The sequence below is a fragment of the Kryptolebias marmoratus genome, linkage group LG8, assembly GCF_001649575.2.
Source record: "Kryptolebias marmoratus isolate JLee-2015 linkage group LG8, ASM164957v2, whole genome shotgun sequence".
NCBI classification, from domain to species: Eukaryota; Metazoa; Chordata; class Actinopteri; order Cyprinodontiformes; family Rivulidae; genus Kryptolebias; species Kryptolebias marmoratus.
The window spans coordinates 20156309-20176087 of record NC_051437.1 but is presented as its reverse complement, the minus strand read 5'-3'; the positions used below and the strand labels follow the sequence as shown (position 1 = coordinate 20176087).

General features: G+C 38.7%; 3 protein-coding genes across 4 annotated transcripts in view; all 3 read left to right on the top strand.

Annotated features, from left to right (window-relative positions):
* Positions 1-5250, top strand: part of cntn3a.2 (contactin 3a, tandem duplicate 2) — a 42956-nt gene extending 37706 nt beyond the window's left edge. For both annotated transcript variants that reach the window (XM_017417870.3, XM_017417869.3), the window contains exon 23: positions 1031-5250. In XM_017417870.3, coding sequence (XP_017273359.1) covers positions 1031-1128 — 98 coding nt within the window. In that variant the 3' untranslated portion in view covers positions 1129-5250. The remainder of the gene's footprint in view (positions 1-1030) is intronic.
* A 2854-nt stretch (positions 5251-8104) lies between these two features.
* On the top strand, positions 8105-16926 carry exosc10 (exosome component 10). Its single transcript, XM_017417564.3, has 25 exons — positions 8105-8297; positions 8645-8781; positions 9186-9309; positions 9396-9500; positions 9683-9842; positions 9946-10054; positions 10133-10208; positions 10288-10398; positions 10576-10719; positions 11803-11993; positions 12137-12293; positions 12619-12767; positions 12916-12966; positions 13089-13200; positions 13290-13337; positions 13430-13505; positions 13589-13698; positions 13789-13881; positions 13968-14036; positions 14151-14256; positions 14349-14422; positions 16127-16301; positions 16415-16479; positions 16570-16634; positions 16727-16926. The coding sequence occupies exons 1-25, from the start codon at positions 8175-8177 to the stop codon at positions 16755-16757; spliced, it is 2661 nt and encodes an 886-aa protein (XP_017273053.1). The 5' UTR covers positions 8105-8174; the 3' UTR covers positions 16758-16926.
* A 1631-nt stretch (positions 16927-18557) lies between these two features.
* Positions 18558-19779, top strand: part of srm (spermidine synthase) — a 5034-nt gene continuing 3812 nt past the window's right edge. The window contains exons 1-3 of the mRNA XM_017417600.3: positions 18558-18850; positions 19062-19182; positions 19306-19398. Coding sequence (XP_017273089.1) covers positions 18720-18850; positions 19062-19182; positions 19306-19398 — 345 coding nt within the window. The 5' untranslated portion in view covers positions 18558-18719. The remainder of the gene's footprint in view (positions 18851-19061; positions 19183-19305; positions 19399-19779) is intronic.

Below are 19779 nucleotides of genomic sequence, written 5' to 3'. Positions count from 1 at the left end.
AAATTAAACAAAATAAACATTTGAAATATATGAGTTTGTATGTAATGTATGAATATAATATACAAGTTTCACTTTTTAAATGGAATTACTGAAATCAATCTACTTTTTCATGATATTCTAATTTTATGACCAGCACCTGTATATATTTATTTTGGAACGAGTTTTCTGTGACTATTACTCATTACGGGGAAAGGTTTCATCAAATTACAAGAGTGAGCTGACTCACTTACAGGATGTAGTTTGAATGTTAGGAGGGCAAACTGCATCAAGCTTTTGTTGTCTTTTTGTCTCCATTTTCTTTCTGATATATTTACAAGACAGTGAAAGGGAATGGATGAAGTTTGGCCACATTTTCAGCAAGCCTTTGAAACATAAATTCTTTCTAGTTTTCTGTTTACTTTGGCTGTTTTTTCAGTCGCTTCCTGTTCATCTCTTGCACCTATAAGTTAAAAATTGGAAAAGTAGAGGCCTAAAAAACTATGCACTGCAGATGAAAGTAATCTGAAAGTCAAGCCTTTAAAGAACAGAAAAACATCCAGTTGTATATCTATATGTCATGTTTTTTTGGTAATAGCTTTTTGGGAACCATCTTGTTGAGCCTAAAATACTATTTTATGTGTCAAACTGTGTTATATTTAGTAATTCTTTATAGACTTACCCAAAGAATTGGGAACAAAGTAAAGTACTAAACATTAAAATTAAAATTGCTTTGTTAATTGTTCACACAATACTGGTTCATCCCTTGAGTTTTGAAGTATTTCCACGCCTGGATCAGTCATTGGCCCAAGTTAAAGGGATAGTTCAGTCATCTTTGAAGTGATGTTCTGTTGGATATCAGTAGTTAGTGTCTTATTGCCAAGAGTTTTTTTATAATTATAAAACAGCCATTAGCCTAGCCTAGATGAAGGCATTTGCCGATGACACAAACATATGATTATAAATAGTGTATCATATAGATGTCAGCTGATGTCTTGTCCATTTGATGATGGTTTTGTGTGTGTGTGTGTGTGTGTGTGTGTGTGTTTTGTAGGTATGAGTGCCCGTGGCTCCAAAGCCTGGAGTGTGGACGGTTCTCCGCTCTCCGTATTCGTCACCATTGCAATATCTACATTCAGGTCAACGTTGTGACACAGCTTTGCTCGGGTTTTCAACATTTACTATTGATATTTTTTTATAATTTCTGAAAATGGCCATGTTTCTTGTCTTTGTCTCCTTTTTTAAGATGACAGTTTTGTAAAAGTACGAGGCAGTGCAGGAATGGAGTGAGCTGTCAGACAATTAATTAACATTAAATGCTTCTTTTTTTGTTATGTGGGTCTGACATTTTTGCCAGATGGGAACAATACTCCATTACAACTTTTTTTTTTCTTTCACTCTAGAATGATAACAGATGCCTTACTTCCATTCATGTGCCAAAGTAGTTTCAGCCTTCCTCTTGTTATGACAAAGATAGCAACATGCTCTCCTGCACATTCAGTTCATTGCAGTTTGTTGTTATTGAGGATTTAGTGTTTCCTGTGGAGGGTCTCAGCGAAAGGTTTTATTTTGTACTTCTGAATTTCTATTTTTCATTTTCACACTTAAATTAGGAAGTCTGAACATGTTCATTCACCCATGCACGTGCCTTTGGAGATTCTTGTAACGGCCTCACTTAAAGACGCTGGCAATTGACAATGTCACGCATCATCCTGCAGCCATTTTTATTTTTACATGCTCCATTAAAAATGTTTTATAAAACACTTTAGTGTATCGTTTTACCGTATAGCATTTGATTTTGGAAAGCTGGGGGGTAACTTGAAGGCTCCCAGAGGTTTTAACACTTCCAGCCAGTTATTTTAGTGGCCAGTTGCTTGCCTGACTGGACTAAATTCTGCATTCACAAAGAGAACATTTGACAGCCGATAGAAGCAGAGGTGTTTGTTTCCTCTAAATCATTATCTGGTTCCAAATGTAAAAAAATGTTGATTTTCTTTACTTTGTGTGCATTGGACTACAATATATGTTTGTGCCCATCCAACTACTGCAATCCTCCAGTAAGTTACTAAATGTTTGCTTCTCATCATTGTCTGTTTTTAAGTTAAATCACAAAAAAGTCAATAGTGTATTTAAGTTTTAAAGTCTTGCAGCTTATAGTGCTGAGCAGCAGGCGATCTGCAAGGCCGATGTTTAACAAAAAAAGTACTTCAGCAAGGCTACAAAGTCTCCATGTCACAGATGTGATAAAGACTTTATACTGGTTTTGAAATTATGGGAAATGGATGGGAATGATGCTCGATTTTCAAGTTAAAAGTGACAATATTATTGATTTTATTGTTCACAGAAATTCACAAAAGTACTCCCCAGAATGCTCCAAGCAGGCAGGTTCAGTTTATTGCGTTCAAATGGATTATGAGCTCACACTACATTAGAAGTTGAATTTAATTAAACATTATGTGACAATGTGATTTATGTAAATAGACATTTGTCATGAAAACCATTAAGCACAACCCAACAGAAAGCCACTTACAGACTGTATGTAACAGATGGGTGTAGCTACCATGGCTCTCAAGTCTCACACATTTGAGTTTACACTTTTTGTATACTGCCCTGTAAAATGTCCATTTTCCCTCACAACGAACAGAGTCACAGGAGATGACTAAACACAAGGAGACTAACACTCCACAGAAAGGGCACGGCAACCTTACTGTGCAACCTGTCGCTGATTCAACATGTTCAACTTGTTAATTCTGCTGAAAAAAAAAGGAAGTTAAAGGGATCTCAAAGAGCCAATGGTGCCTTAGACGCGAAAAGCATAACAGATGTTCATCAACGTTCCAGATGTTCTCGGTGCCCAATTTTTGGCTTGGCGCGCGAGGCTTCTGTACCCGGCTAATTAAAGATCAACCTAGAACTAAATTGAAACAAGCTGGAGCAAAAAGGGTTTTTTGGAGCCACTCTGCACCAGCTCTCAGATCCATTGCTCTTTCTTCCTTTAGTTCCCTTTGCAGGTTTCTTACTTATCATAACAAATTAACAAGTTACATTTTGCAAACATTTGCAAGTATAGCACAACCAGACTGAAGTGGCCACAACATGTGGCTGCATCATTTGTGGTGCTTTTTGTCTGTTTCGGCAACGTTATCAGCCCGTGTCATTAGACTTTAAACTACTGTTATAATATAAACTCTGTAATTCACCCTAATTTACTATTTTGGAAAAAAAATTGTTTACTTTTTGATAAGGACAAGCTAAATATTTCAGAGTATAAATATAAGTAACTCAGATGTAATCCAAGGTTTTCTTGTTGTTTTCCCTTTACAATTGTGGTTCTGAATTTGAAAAAGGTTTAAAGTAAGAAATTTTAAAACAACACCTTTTATCTTTTTATAGAGTTAAAGTCTTTCCACACTAACAGGACTTTTCAGAGCCAGTCGCTACAACCCCTCTTTTGTACAGTCTAACGATTGCTCTCACCGAAACCGATAATCCGACATTCACCTCACATCCACTTCACACTCACTTCACACCACACACCAGGCACGAGGAGGTGAGAAAGTAAGCTGGGTTTGAACCTCCATCTCATTTGTTTTCTAACACATCCTTGGATTTACAACTGAGTGAGACCTTGCAGATGTCTTTTGTGAAAGACGAGATACCTGTCATTATCATTAGCTATATTTGAGTAATTATTACATTTTACCCTTTTCTGTTGCCTGGCTGTTCAAACCACATGTACACACCTCCTTTAAATCTTGCAAAATGTTATTCTCAGCTTGAAATCCTGACCTCAGATAGCATCATTCTCAGCTCCATGTTCCAAATGGGAAGCAAATAGAACATGAGATGAACAATGACTGTCTTACTTGTTGGATGAAGCTCTTTAAATATGCTTTGATTCTGACCAGACTGATGAACTAATGGCCAGTCTGAGCAGGGACAAGGTCAAAGTAGACTGCTGCTATATTAAAACAAATCATTTATAAAAAAATTCTTAATTCATGCGAATGCTATTTTACAAATTTTTCCACCACAGTCAGTTTTACAAGACGTGGTTATTTACACAAGAGCAAATAGTGACAGCAGCAACTAGCTGTAGCACTTCTGGATGGAAATCATAGCATATTTCTGCCAAAATAACCAAGTAATGTGAATTGACTCTGGTGTTAAATCCATATTTCTTCACATTGGGATTGTTTGAAGAGCTACAGTATCAACAACAAGCAAGACATTGCTTGTTCATAACCGTTCCACAGTACCCCCGCTTTTAATAGCCTGAATCATCCCTTTAAAATACTTTCATATTGATCAGACAAAAGTGATCAGAAAATACAGATTTCTCCTCCTGGAGGTTTTGGAAATACTAGCATGATTTTTGTTTCTCTATGAGATTTCAGAGCCTGGGTGATAAATGAGAAATAAAACTGACTTATTTATCAATAGTGGGGGGAAATGTATTAGTTCCAGGCCTTTTCCACATCCATCTGGGCGACACTCGATCAGTGCCAGTCGATATGCCTCATCAGCCATTGTAGTTAGGACAAGAGTTTTAAAGTGCTGCCAATTGTGCCAGTCTGTTAATTGAAATCTAGCCACCAGCTTAGACATCATTTGGCTCAATCTATAGTCAGCTGTGTTTTAATACTTTGTGAATTTGTCCTTTGTTGTCGGTTGTATTATTGGCCCTTTTTTTTTTTAGTGCAGCGCGTCTCGTCATTGTTTGTTTATGTATTTCAGTGAAACCCCGCTGCTCAGGTATTCAAACGAGCTTCGCTCTATCATTCAATTGTTCCAAAATGACAAGAGCGAATAGATCAGAGAGGTATTAGCACCAAACACAATGGGCTATTTAATGGTCTGACGTGATGAATGGAAAGCCTGATATGGGCCATGATTTAGCAGACATTAAAACATCTTAATAAATTAGAGCAGGCCTGAGGGGGGTTCTGTGGGAAAGGGCATGCGAGTAATGGCACTAATGACACCCGCACAAGACTAATATATCAGGATTTAGGAAAGACTAAATCAGGACAGTTCTATCAAGATGACACAAGGAGAGGTTTGTCCGTGTGAGACAGGAAGTGTGTGTGTTGGTTTGTGTATGATTATTACCTTAGCCCAGGGTGTCATGGACAAGTGATTTCGAGAGGGCAATTCTGCTCTTTAAAGGAAAGATTGTTTAAACCCTTTTCTTGCTCTTAACCACAGTCGTCTGCACTGGGTGACTGAAGCATTGCGGACATTCAAGTTGAATAGTACAAGGTCAGTGTCGGGGGTGGGGAGGGGAGGGAAAAAAATGAGTATGACCTAGTCAGAGCTTAAAATGTCTGTTTTTTTTTTTATTATTAAATCGTCTCATATTGCTAGAGCAAAAGGGAAAACTAGAAAAAAAGAAGTCTGCGGGATTTAAAGCTACGTCAGGTTCATCTTGCTGGATAAAGCTCGTCTTAGATGTAAGGACAAAAAAATAAGTTGTTTTTTTTCCCCACTTCTCTGATTAATGATTACCTGAATCTTGTCTTTGAATTTTGTCGTTTTTTTTTATTTTTTAACTTCTGTATGTGGACAACCTATATATGTTTTATCCTCACAGATTCTCTTTTAATAAACAAACAGATGCTAACGCAGGAAAAGCATCTTTCTGGCTGATGTATGGATTAAATGGGCTGGAAGAAAAAGGCAGCATTCGTGTCTTTGGTACATAAAAGCATTGCCAGCCTCTTTGTTTTGTAATGTACTCGTACTGTGGAGATGATTTGATTTATTTCTTTTGTTTGTTTGTTTGTTTTTTTTAATGTTTAATATGGTTCCTGATTGTTTTTGTTTTTCTTCCAAAAATTCTGCGCAAAGGTCAAGTGTTGTTTGAGAGCCACCTTTTACTACTACTGCAAAAGCCAGTCCTAAAATCTTCTCTTGCCTTCATACAGTCTTTGGATTGCGGCGTCTTTTCAAGGAAAGACACAGCTGGGCAGACCCAGCTCCGACATCCTGTTTGGAATCATAATCTTCAGTCAAATCTTGAACAATAAGCAACTAGAGATTATCTTTCCTTAGCAGCTGCTATCACACACAGTCGTTTGGAGTATTGTCACAAACCCAACCTCTTACAAGGTGGTCAACCAGTGCACAGCGGACAACACAAGCAGTACTCTCTACTGTGTGTCCTTTTTATACAGCTTTGCCAGTTTCAGAGGCGGCAAAATTTCTTGCGAAACGACTTATTTACCGTAAAACATTTTGACAAGTAGGTGGGTGACAACGCTTGGCCTTTTCTATCGTGACTCTTCAGTATTTTAATGTCCGGGTGATCTCTGTGAGATCGTGTCATTAATGTTTTCACATTGAAAAGTCATCAGCCGATCTTGATATGCTGAAGATGTGCATGTATGATATCGTTTGGTGCATTTGGTGTTTTCTAATTGAGGGAGTTAATAAAAACAGTTCACTGACAATTGTTTTCCTGAATTATTATTTAATTAATTTTTTTTTTTGGAACTTTTTCTTTTTTCTTTTGTTTTGAATTACGGCGTCGTTTTCAGCATCAGCAGTTTTAGTGTCTTTTACTGCAGGGGTAGTTTCAGTGGAGCTTGGGGCGCTATCAAAGCTATAAAATGCATAATATTATAAAAGAAAATCATATAAATCGGGGTAAAAGGCAGCAGTAATGTCCTCTTCAGTGGGTAAAGAACACAGACCACAAAGCTTTTTGCTGGTTACACTAATTGTATTGTCACACATCATAATGAGAACTATTATCACAGGCAACTAAATATTTAGGAAATAATGTAACACTTAGTATCTGAAGCATACAGTAAATAAGTAACGCATCAAGCTACTGGTTTTTTAATGCAGCTTTTTCAGCAGACTTAGATTCATTTCTTTAAATTATTAGTGCATGGGTGTTTACTGGAGTTCAGCTCCTTTCCACAGAAACAACAGAATGACATGGAAAGCTGCTGTGAAGTATTGATTGAGTCAGTGTTGCAGAGATGCTTTTAAGATAATAAGAAGGAGAGGACCTTGTGAAGAGATCGATTCAAATGGGAAGTGAAGAAAAGAGAGGTTTCTCCCCACACACCACAGATCATTTATAATGAGCTGGTGTGTCAATACTTTGGCTCTTCACATGCTATTGAGCACTGTATCAGAGCACTGGGTTGCTGTAATTTATTTTGGCACCAGGCACTAAGGGGAATGCATAAACATATGATGAGGATACCCACAGCTTTCGTTTAACACTGCACAATGCTTCAAATTCAAATATAATAGATAGCTGGTGGAGACATGATTGGTGCAGAAGACTTCTCCCAGTGCGGCAGATGTTGTGGCGTGGTTTCCACGGATTTCAAATGTAAATACTGCCCCCTCATGGTGCCAGCATCCCGGTGCATCCTCCTGCCCAGGCTAAGTGAATGAAATGAGGCAAAACAGGGGAGATCTTGCTGTGTCTGCAGTCTCACCGCACTGAATGGATGCACTGCTGACCAGAGCGTGGTCCTGCAGGATTTGTGGCCAACACCATTTTCAACTGTGAGTCAACATCACAGCAAACAAATGAAAGATACTTCAGATACGAGCCAACAAGGCTCCTTGGCATTTACTTGAAAGGGGGACGCTGCACTCCAAGACACCCAGGCTGAAAGAGACAAGATGATGAGAAGCGATAGGGATGTGTTTCAGGCCTCTTTGTTGTGTGTGTTTGATGTTTGTGTGCATTTTCTGTCATTTGAAACTATTGTGTGTATTATCCAATTCTTTTTTTGACTGAATACGTTTATCTTTGGTGGCATTTTATTTCTTTCGAAGTTATCTGTCATGAGATTTAGTTTTTGCAATCGTTTAGAGTCTCCATGCAGTTTTTCGTCTCGTTATTTTGCATCTCTTTTTCACCTTTTTACATCATTATTTGCAGCATTTTGAGTCTGTAGGTAATTGCTCTAAGGTATTTCAAAAACAACCTTCAGCTCAGGAGCTTTGGTTTTTTGAAATGAACTATATTTTTCTTTAATTCAGAAATCATTCCATTGTTAGACTCATTGCATTGAGGAACAGTCGCAGCGTTCATTCCATGCCGCTAGGGGGCGCTGCAGCCATTCAGCTTTCCTCTGAACAGCTCAGAAGAAAAAAAATCACGAACGAGCGGAGGGGGAGCTGTTTCCTGTGGGTGCGCATGTACACACACACCACAAGATTAGAGGATGAAGCCTTCTAAAAGTAATGATTCCTCAACAAGTGATCCACATGGAGACAATTCGGACACCAACGAAGAGGAGAATAACGAGCTGTGTCCCGGTTTCAGAGACGTGGACGCCTTCGTTAAAGTAAGTGAAACCAGCTGGAGAGAGAGAGTTAGCATAAGCTACCACTAGTAGCAGCAAGCACTGGGCAACGTGGGTGATGTCAGTGGGGTGAACTGGTCACAGACAAGTTAGCTAAATTACACAATAAGGGAAATTAGTAGAAGACCAGCAAAGCGGAGACACTATGTCCTTGAATGCGTTTTGAGTTAAATGTGAAGAAGTGGAGGCTAGCATGATTAGCTCGATGCTAATTTCCAGTCAAATCAACATCACTTTAAATCCAAACCATGAAGCTAAAGTTGTTCCATGTCATAACATCAGAAGTACTTATTTAATTAGTCACAGCTCAGCCTTTCTCTTCTCCACAGTATGGTTTGGGTGCTGTTTTGTCAGCCACAAAAGCATCAGCTGGCTTACCTCAGGCTGGAGATGAATATGATTTTTACCGAAGCTTTCCAGGCTTCCAGGAGTTCTGTGAAAGCCAAGGAGATAAGCTTCTGCACTGGTAAGACATGCTTTGTATTTGTATTTCTTCTATTTGTCCTTAATCATAATGTGGTCCACACATTAAATTTAAGAATACTTTTACTATTTTGTTAGGATCTGCAGACTCTTACTCAGATTTGTTGACAAATGATTCATTTTTGCAGAACTAGATTTTCAGCTCTTCTCTGGTTGAGCTCATATGCTTTGTCCTTTGAAGCTGATGGAAAGTATTTTTCTAACAATGATATAAAAAATAGTTTATTGCAAAAAAAGTGCTCTTATACACTGTTGTAGTTTGGTTGTAGAGCAGATCTGCAGAAACATTAAGAAACAAGTTTTTAGTGTTCACGTATCAACAAGAGTGTAAGATTAGCTAAGAGAAATTAGCTATATTTATTGTATTCCATTGTGTCTCTGTGTTAGCATGAGCCAGATAATGCAGCACCACGGCTGCAGATCTTACATAAGAGACCGGAACAAGCTGACAGGGGCAGAGGAGAGGTTTGACTTGGTTGTGGACTCTAATGATGTCATCCTTGAAAAAGCGGTATGACCTGTTAATTTGGCATCAAACGAGCTGCTTAATAAAAGAAGTCTTTGCAAACCAACCAAGCTATGCTGTCTGATTTCCAGGGCATTCTTCTAGATGAAGCCGATGGGGTGAACAGGAGCCAGAAGCCTGTCATGCCTGCTGGGTTTCAGCCTCCAAAAATTGTTGTTTCCAGCTGGAATCGTAAGGTTAGTTAGTTCTTTTTGCAGTTGCTGGAGTCTACTTTGGACCAGGTTCAAGCTCATATATTCTGTATCCATCCTGGTCTCGCATTAAAGCACTAAAATGTTAAAAAAAAAAATTGGTTATACTTGATAGATTTTTACACTTATGCCCTAAATCTTTGAATACATCTTTATGATTTTATCAGGGTTCCAGCTCTAGCAGTCGCTCTGAGACATTCCGACTGCTACAAGCCAAGAATGTTGCGAGGCCTCAGCTGAAATTCAAGGAGAAAGTTGACAACAGCAACACGCCTTTTGTTCCTAAGATCTTTATCAAGCCTAATGCGTTAAAGCCACTCCCATCATGTAAGACACACTTTTCACTCTCGTGGGTGTTACAGCATGTCTTTTGATTTACAACTGAAATTTTCAACTTGTCTGACTTGCTGAATGTCTATTTTTAAACTAGATTTTTCCAACAAACAAATGCGTAAAGAGAGGCCAGAGGACCTTGATGTTCCAGCTGCCCTGGCTGATTTTATCCACCAGCAAAGAACTCAGGAACATGTTGAAGACATGTAAGACTTGTTTGTGGTCTTATACTACATTTTGTTCCCTGTTTCCTTTTGTTGATGAAAGGATATTGATTTATGTAGGTTTGCACACCCATACCAATATGAACTGGACCATCTCACGATACCAGAAAGCTTGCTGTCTAAGCCAGAGCCACAGGTAATAAAGTTGTGTATACTAACCAAGTCTTATCATTCAGTTTAGGCTTCTGTCTCATCTCTTGTTTGATTCTTTCTAGATGTACAAACCAATGACTGAGACAAAGTTGACCTTTATTGAATCACTGGAGGACCTAGTGGCTCTCAATGAGAAGCTGTGCAGCTTGTCTGAATTTGCAGTGGATCTTGAGGTACAAAAATCATGTGTGTTATTGTGATCAAGCTAAAACAACAACAAAAATAAAACACTGTCGATTTCTAAGATCTGTTTTGTTCAAATTTATCATTGGAGATTTTTTGATTAAATGCAGAACATTTTTGTGACAGCTCCTTTTTTTTTAATGAACATATTTTCTTCTCCCTGGCAGCACCACTCCTACAGGAGCTTTCTGGGCCTCACCTGTCTGATTCAGATCTCCACCAGAGAGGAGGACTTCATCATCGATGCTCTGGAGCTCCGTGGTGAAATGTACATTCTGAACGAGGCGTTCACTGACCCAGCGATTGTAAAAGTAATGAAACTGTTCATTTTGATTAATTTTGTGTTCTCTCTAACAGGAAGATGACATCACATGTTGAATTCAAATACTGTCAGGGCAACTACACCATCTTTTTTTGGGCGTCTTGTTATTGTCATGTTTTCATCATAATCTAGAATGTGTCAGATAAATCCTCATAACCAAATACAAAGAGTAAGCAAACCACATTAGCTTATGGTTAGTTGTACAAATCAGCTTAATCCTAAAGGCTTTTTCCTGGCTTGGTTCTTTAGTCCAGTTTAGGATAAAATGGTTTTGTTCAAGCGTTGTTGTTATTGCAGCATGTAGTAGTAAATGGGCTTCTCTATGTCATTTAACAATATAGGTAATCGATAGGAATATTTTTTTAAAAGACCATTTTTTATGTTGTAAAACTTTACCAGGCTTATATTTTATTATATATCATATTAAGAAAAAATGAATCAAATCAGTTTAGAGCATTTAAACTGAGTCATTCTGTTGTGTTCATCTTTTAAAACACCAATAAGGATTTCTGCTGGGGGTTGTCTTTTTTTCTAGACCCGATTCTGATTAAAATGGTTGAAATTCTTGTTTTTGTAAAATAAATAATAATAACAGCTTTCATTGTGGTAGGCTCTAAAAGATTGTACATGTTTTACACCAAGCCAGCTTTCTAATTAGCTGGTATTTTTCCAAGGAGGGTTTTTTGTTGCAGATGGAAAATGTCGGCGTCTCCTTCGGCTCGCAGTCTTCTGAGTTTAAAGAGCAGCTTGTACAAAATCTCCCCCAAGTGCTGTGGTTTCAAGTTTGTCAAGATAAGACCTTGCGTTGTGTGTCTCTCAGAGCCGTATCATGCTCAAATATGTTTGACAAAGTTGGCAGGTGCCTCGTGCGTGGGAGTCAACATGACTCACACTCTGCGGGACACCTTTGGAAAAAAAAATGTGTTGCGTGGGCTTGAACAGCTGAAAGATTTGCAAGATTTCAAATGGAAAAAAGTCACATATTGTGTATTCAGTTTTTTATTTATTTATTTAAACAAGTCAAGTAGTTCTAATAAAACCTGGTTCTTTGATTGTTCTTCCTTCTCCTCAGGTGTTTCACGGGGCTGATTCTGACATCGAGTGGCTCCAGAGGGACTTCGGCTTGTACGTTGTCAACCTGTTTGACACACATCAGGCAAGTCGAGCTCTCAACCTGGCCAGACACTCCCTGGACCACTTGCTTAAACACTTCTGCAGCGTGGACTCAGACAAACGTTACCAGCTGGCTGACTGGAGGATCCGGTATGCTGATAACTTTGATGCTCTAATGTATTTATTTCATTTCTGGGGGGGGGGATTGCATTCTTTTAAAATATTAACAGACATATTTTTAAGCTGCACTTTTAGATAGCTGAAATAAAAATGATATAACATGTCTTTTATAGCCCTCTGCCAGATGAGATGATACAGTATGCCCGGACAGACACCCACTATCTCCTCTACATCTACGATTGTGTGAGAGCTCAGCTACTGGACTCCAACCACGGGCAGCCAGGCCTGCTGCAGTGCGTCTGGAACAAGAGCAAAGACATTTCAATGAAGGTGTGCACAGATCTCACTCACTTTTGTGTGCACCAGCTGATATGTGTAAGGCAGGCAGCTTTGTTCACACCTGATTTGGGGTCATGTGCGTTGGGGTTTCTCACGTCTGGACTTGCGTTCAATTTGCAGTTTTTGTATCCTTTGAGCGAAGCATCAAAGTTCTGTTAAAGCGAAAGGTTCGTGTTGTTCTCTTCCTTGTGTGTCTTTTCTGAATACAAGACTGATCCAGGTGCATATCTTTTACTGTTAATTTAACAAGCTTTTTTATGGTTTTTCTTTTTCTTACCGTACCACAATTTCTTGCCACTCTTCTCCATTCAAACAGAAATATGCGAAGCCAATATACACAGAGGAGTCCTATTTGGAGCTGCAGAGGAAGCAGAAAAGGTCTTTTAACACCCAGCAGCTGACTGCCTTCAGACTGCTATATGCCTGGAGGGACAAGCTGGCCAGGCAGGAAGATGAAAGCACCGGGTAGGCTGTGCAAAATGGATGGACTTGCTGTTCTTGATATCTTATATAACCATTTTTCTGTTTTATTTTAAGAAATTTGTGCACATCCACATTTTGTATCAAGCTTGATAATGGTCAAATTCTTCTTCTTATGCTTATTTGTGTTCAGATATGTTCTGCCCACTCATATGATGATCAAAATATCTGAGGAGTTGCCAAAGTAAGTTAATTAGATTTCACTGTTTAAAATTCTGTAAGTTTTTGTTTTCTTCCTCCCACTCTTTTCATGCCGAATACGTTTGTGTTTTTATTTAAAAAACATCTTTTGTCCCGTCTCCTCAGAGAGCCTCAGGGCATCATCGCCTGCTGTAACCCTGTGCCACCGCTGGTGAGGCAGCAGGTCAACGAGCTGCATTTATTAGTGCAGCAAGCCCGAGAAATGCCCCTCCTGAAGGTGAGGAAAGATGGCGGCAGCAGGGATGTAGCTTGTACTGTCACCTGCAAATCAGTCACAATTATTCTCCCTCCCCTCCCCTCACTCAGGCTGAGATTGCAGCTCAGAAGAAGAAAGGACTCACACCTATTAAAAAGGTTGGCACAGAACTTTAAAAACCTGAAGGAGTAGCGCAGTAAATGAAGTATCGATGATTTGAGTAAAATGAACCCGGTTGTGTCTTTTTCAGCCAGAATTCACGTTGTTTGGTCCACATGATACATCCAGGGTTTCTGAGAGTGAACCGCCCCACTTTACACCTGGTGGTAAGCTTGATGTTCGTCTTCATTGCACCCTTTGCATGAGATGAGACGTGTTAGTGCTTTATTGATGCTTTATGAATTTACAGAAGTGGCAGTAAAACAAGGAATACTGTTCTCAGAGGATGAGCAGAAAATGGATATTGATGAGCGGAAAACAAGCGGTCTCTTGGCACCACCTAAAATAACACTGTTCCAGGTAGGTATCAAGCTTTCAGCTAGTCTGTTTATCTTTAATTATGATGCACCTTTTTATGTTTGTGATTTTTATTTTTTGTTTCTTTTTTAGGAACCAGAAGCTCCTGATGACCAGAAGTCGATGTCTGTCGCTCAGATGAAAGCTAAACGCATCATTGAATCTTTTGAAAACCCTTTCAGAATGGTAAGAAAGGAGAAAGATGGCACCTCTGTAATATTTTCATCATTACATTGATAGACTTATTTGTTCATCTTCTTTTGGAATTTCAGTATTTACCCTCAACTGATGTGCACATCAACAAGAACGCTAAGTTTGACCCATCCTCAAAAATATTTGAGGTAATCAGAAAGCGTTTTTCTTTTTCTTTTTCTTTTTCAAAAAAAATAATAATAATTTAAGTAAACTTTTTCCTCTGTTTGAATGGTCATAGCTGTGGTTTCTCACTTGGACAGATTAGCAAAAGATGGAAACTGCAGAGCATCGAACAGCAGGAGCAGGAGCTGGAGGCCAAGAGGAAATCTAAGGAGGAAGCGAAGCAACAAGCAAAGAAAGTGTCAGGTAAGGAGGCTTCATCATGTCCGAAGTGGCTATTTTTAAAGTAAAGTTTTTAGTGTTATTTTATAAGTATTATTTGCTTTTGATTTCTACAGAGGAAAGAGTTAAGGCTAAACAGAGCTACCAGGAATCTCTCAAGAACGTTGCCACTGTGCGACAGCAAGCAGCAGTAAGTCTTCTTCTCTCCTCCTCTTCCAGTTCTTCTTTCTTTTTACCGTAAGAGAAATGATACACAGAATTGTTAAGAAAAAGATGTAAACCCACTCAAAGGTCTGATGCAGCAGTTTAAAGGCAGTAGTTTAATGGTTTACACAATTCTCTCTATTTTCCTAAGATGCATTTGGGTTTCCTACACATAAGTACAATAACTGCACGTCCGTGTCGTAACGTGCTCTTCTTCCTCTCATCAGATGCATTTCTTTCCTGCTGAGGTGAAACAAAAGCTGCTTTTCCTTCAAAGACCTTTAGCTGTTTGATCATTCTCTTTGGGGGTAATAACTTGGCTCCCACTGGGTTACTCAAAAGCACTTCCTTTTCATTCTTGGTGTTGTTGTTTTCTTTTTCCAAGGTAAATGAGAAGAAAGCGGGGTCGCTGTCCTTTGACTTTTACTTTCCAGTTTTACCTCTGCCTGTCATGAGCACAGGCAATCACCGGTTTAATCCCACGTGTGATGATGGTTTAAAGAATCCTGGCTCTTGGCACCGTCTGGTAGCATGCATGACAGTCAGAAATGTTGGCAGAGACACCTGAACTGTCTTCAGACTGCCAAGTGCCGAGAAATACTGGCTGTGATCTCAGCAAACTGTCACTTTCAGCCGCCATGTGGCAGTGAAGTTTCTGCTCTAATTAAATTTAAAGGAAAGCTCTTTGGTTTTATGTCCCTCTACACTAATATTACAAAAAGACGGCTGTGTTGTGATCAGGCTCTGGGATCACATGTTTGTTTTTTTGTCTTTGCTGTGTCCTCACCGGCAATTTGCTTAAAAATATCAAATCAAATGCAAAAACAACGTTAAGAGGTAAAGCTGCTATTCACACACCTTTTGGTTCAATAACAAGTTTTAGAAACAAGATTTGAACTGATTAAGTCAAAAAATGACAAACATTTAATTTTTAAAGAAATATGTAAAGTTGATTCAACTCCGTGTAAAATTATGAGCACCTGTACATTTTATGTATATTTTCTGCTTAAAAGGCAGCAATAAATCACATACTGTATCTACGGCAACACTATTCAGCCTATTTACATGTGTCACTCAGGCATATATTTTAAATGCCTTTTTTTTTTTTTTCAAATGCGTTGATAAAAACACATTTTCAAGGCTCTTATTAAATTAAATAGAACCATCATTCTGTCCTTAAAAGATTCATATCTGTCCTTTTGTTAATATAAGATCTGATGCAAATGTGGAGCAGAATGAAGTGTTTGGCCTCTGAGAGTTTTATGGTTCGTTATGAAAGTCTCATTTAACAGGTTATCTGTGGCAACATAAAGCAGACTTCTATTTAATAAAAGTCACAAACTGTGGTTCGAAGCTTGAGCTATGTGAACACATTAAACTAAGCAGCTAGAAGACATTGTTTGCAAATAAATTCTACCTGATGAAGTTATGTAATTATACAGGATGTTGATTTTATATCAATTTTGCCACTGTCAAATTCTTTTTAAGCAGTTTGATTATTATGCTACTTTTATTTAGCCTTTTAACTAATTTTACACGAGCCGCCTGCTTGTTTGTACATCATATCAACAGATTTATTGTTTTTGTCCAGATAATTAAACTCAGCCAATCGTTAGTGTAAAGATAATAGTTAATACAATGTCAAAAAAATAGTTCTTGATTTTGTACAATGTTGCTGACCTTTTTTTAGGACTCTGAAAAGGATGGAGGAAAGAAAAGAGCAAGGGCTGCCAGTGAGGTTGGAGAGGAAACTCCCAAACAAAGTAAGAAGTTGGTGAAATCGGAGACGCCCCAGAAGACGGAAGCTCCCAAAGAAAGCTTCAAACCCTTCGACTACAGCCAGTCAGATCTTAAAGTGTTTGATGGTATGCATATGTGATCATCCTTTTTTATTTGACAGTGGTTAAACCACTTCCTGTTCTTTCTATCCAAATATAAATTATTTAAAGTATATGCATCGGACTCTCCCCCCCTACAGGTACCAAACCTAAGGCCAACACACAGTTTGATCCAAACCGGCCAGACGGGGATTTTAGGAAAAAGGTATCTTGGGTTTGTTTTATGGAAAAGATACATTTATAATAATGCATATTCTTTTAATGCAGAATACATTTAAATTGTCTCCCTCCTCAGGGACAAAAGAAGAACTTTTCAACTGGAAACAGAAGTATGACATACCTGGCTGGCAAATCAGAAAGGTAAATATATTCCGAGTGGCTCAGTTTCTTTGGCTCTGCAAATCCAAACATTCTCTTACGTTTACGGTTTCATCTTTGTTTTTCTCCTACAGAGGGTTTCAACATAAATGGCCCAAGAGATAGACTCCCCAATGCTATTTTTGTCTTTTTTATGAAGTCAGCTTCTTTATTTTTTTTCCCTTGATGCACAGGAAAGTATTCTTTAAAAATGTAATCAATTTAAGTGGATTTGTCTTGTAAATGTAAATATGTGTTAGCACATAACTCTTATTAAAGCTGGTTTTAGAAAACACTGGTTGGATTTATTTCTTGTCAGTACATTGTATTTACACTGATACTAATAGTGTTAATATTATATTACTGAGAACTAACATTTTATCACAAAAATAAACATCTAATCTCTGTATAAGTGAGAGGACTTTAATGTAAATTGAATCTTTTTTTGTCCTCAGAGTAAACGAAATACAGCCTCATCTTGAGCTTCTCCAAATATTTTGCATTTATGTACCTTGGAAGTGGAAGTCCAAACTATGGTATATTTTCTCTTGATTTTACTTTGTTCCTGTGGGTTCTCTACAGAAAAGAATGAACTGATAATTCCCTTTGGTTTAATGTTTTACATTTCAACTTGAAAACTTTTAGTGTTGTTTCTTTCAAGCCAAACTTGCTTCAAATTGGCCTGTAATTGGTTTTAATTAAAGAAAAATACAACTGATCTGCATTGAAAGCCTTTTTTTCGGAGTTAGGGAGTGATGGAGAAGTTAATGACGACAGGTGTATTAACCATGAGATGAGAACACAGAGTACCGTTACCATAGTTTTAGTATTTTAGGTCAGTTCAGCACACAAACCACATTAAGAGTAAACTATTAATGACAAAACTGCAGACAGGGAAAACATAAGTAAGAGTATGTTTGTTGGTGTAGTTTGCTTTTTGTGCTGTAGTAAGTTGTCAGGCTGAATACTATATTAATACTGTAGTATGTTTCCTTAACTAAGAGTTAAGAATACATGTTTTGTGAAAGCTAAGAGGAGTCTGCTGTTCAAAATCTATTATACCCAGTGATGACTTTTGTACTGTAATGTTTTATGTGGCTCTCGTAGTTTTGTTTGATGGAAAGCCACAGCTATAAACAAAACTTTACCAGCTATTTGTGATATATTTTCATTTATTTATTTTTAGGTGAAAGCAGCTCCAGTGCAGCTGCTTATACTGTCTCAAAAATAAAAATAAAAAAAGGAAATAAGTCACCACTGGCTTCACGCATGCATCACACATAGTCAGTTTGTATTTTTTTTATCTTAACTTTTAATTTTAGCATTGATCAAATATTTGTAAAGTTTAAAAAAACATAATGAAATGCTAGAAATATAGTTAAGAAATATAAAATTCAACTAGTGAGAAGAAAGTCACAAAAAAATCACTTAAATGTTTCAAAAATGTCAAACACAATAAGAGTTATAAAGAGTTAAAGATGTTGCATAATTAAACAAGAATGACTAAAAATACAGAAGGAAATGCAGACATTAAATATCAAACCAAATCTTAAGTTATACCCTTGCAACAAAATGTTAAACAAAACAAAATCTACATTTTGGGGCTTTTTTTTGTTTCTAAGGTCAGTTTAAATAACGTTTGCTGGCATCGGGAACAAATGTTTTCCTTGCCACAGGCTAAGAAGTACTAATATAAACTGTTATAATGTATAATTAGCTAAAATACCACAGTTTTTATAACTTGTTATTCCGGGTTTTGGTGTCAGCGTTGCCTATATCCCGATCTGCACATGCGCAGTGAGAAGGTCCCGCAGTTTGCCTTCACGTGGCCACTCGGCTTGTAGCGGGGCGGAGCCAAAAGCGACGTCGACCAAACTATGCGCGAGGCCGGAAACATTCTATTGGCCGGCCGCTCGACTAGCGGCTACGTCAGACGCGTCCCATTCGCGACAACCCGAGGCAGCAAGTTTATCTGTCAGGAAACGGCTTTTTGTCGTAACTTGCTGCTCTCTCTCACACACAGCGCTGACTCGCTTCCACATTTCCAAACACGTTAGGTCAACCAGGGGCTGCTGGCGTGCCGCTGTCATGGAGCACATTAAAGACGGGTGGTTTACGGAGTCCTGCGCGTTGTGGCCGGGCCAGGCAATGAGCCTCGAAGTGGAGGAAGTTCTGTACAACCACAAATCCAAATTTCAGGATGTTTTGGTTTTCAAAAGGTGAGTGATGTAGTCTTCTTGAAACGTGGCTGATTTATGCTAGCTGTTAGCTCTCGAGTCAACTAACACTGATTGAGTGACTCGGAGCTCGTCCCTGCGGCCGAGGAGGATCCTTAGGGTTTTAGAAGTATCAACAAAACAAATAATTCAATTTAGCTGCGATCGTTGTTGTCCAAAGTGCCTCCCAATGTGCTGTGCTGTCACTTCACAGTAAGACTTATGGAAACGTGTTGGTTCTGGACGGGGTGATCCAGTGCACGGAGAGAGACGAGTTTGCCTATCAAGAAATGATTGCCAACCTCCCCTTGTGCAGCCACCCACGCCCCAAAAAGGTTTCTCATAATTCATTCATATTGGGAAATGTGTGATCCTGCAGTGCCAGTTTATTCATGATGGTTAAATGACTTAATGTGAGCACAGATGGTCCAATAACATCGTTTTCTTACTCCTTCCAGGTGCTGATCATTGGTGGAGGGGATGGTGGGGTGCTGAGGGAGGTGGTGAAGCACCCACTGGTGGAGTCAGTGGTTCTGTGCGAGATAGATGAGGTGAGATTTACACGAGAACATGATATTTGGTCCTTCTTGAACAAGTAATTTGACTTAAATCAGAACAATCTCTTTTGTATTTGTGTTGCAGACATACTGTGACTAAGTTCATTCTGCCTTTTGCTTAATCCACGATGTTATTGTCTGTAAATTATCATCAAACATCACAAATTAGAAAATGCAACGATACACCCCTGGTGCACAAAAAGTGCCACAAACAGTAAACAGGAATGCGGTTCATCAATCCATCCATCCATCCATCCATTTTCTTCCGCTTATCCGGGGTTGGGTCGCGGGGGCAGCAGCCTAAGCAGGGAGACCCAGACTTCCCTCTCCCCAGCCACTTGGGCCAGCTCCTCCGGGGGAATCCCAAGGCGTTCC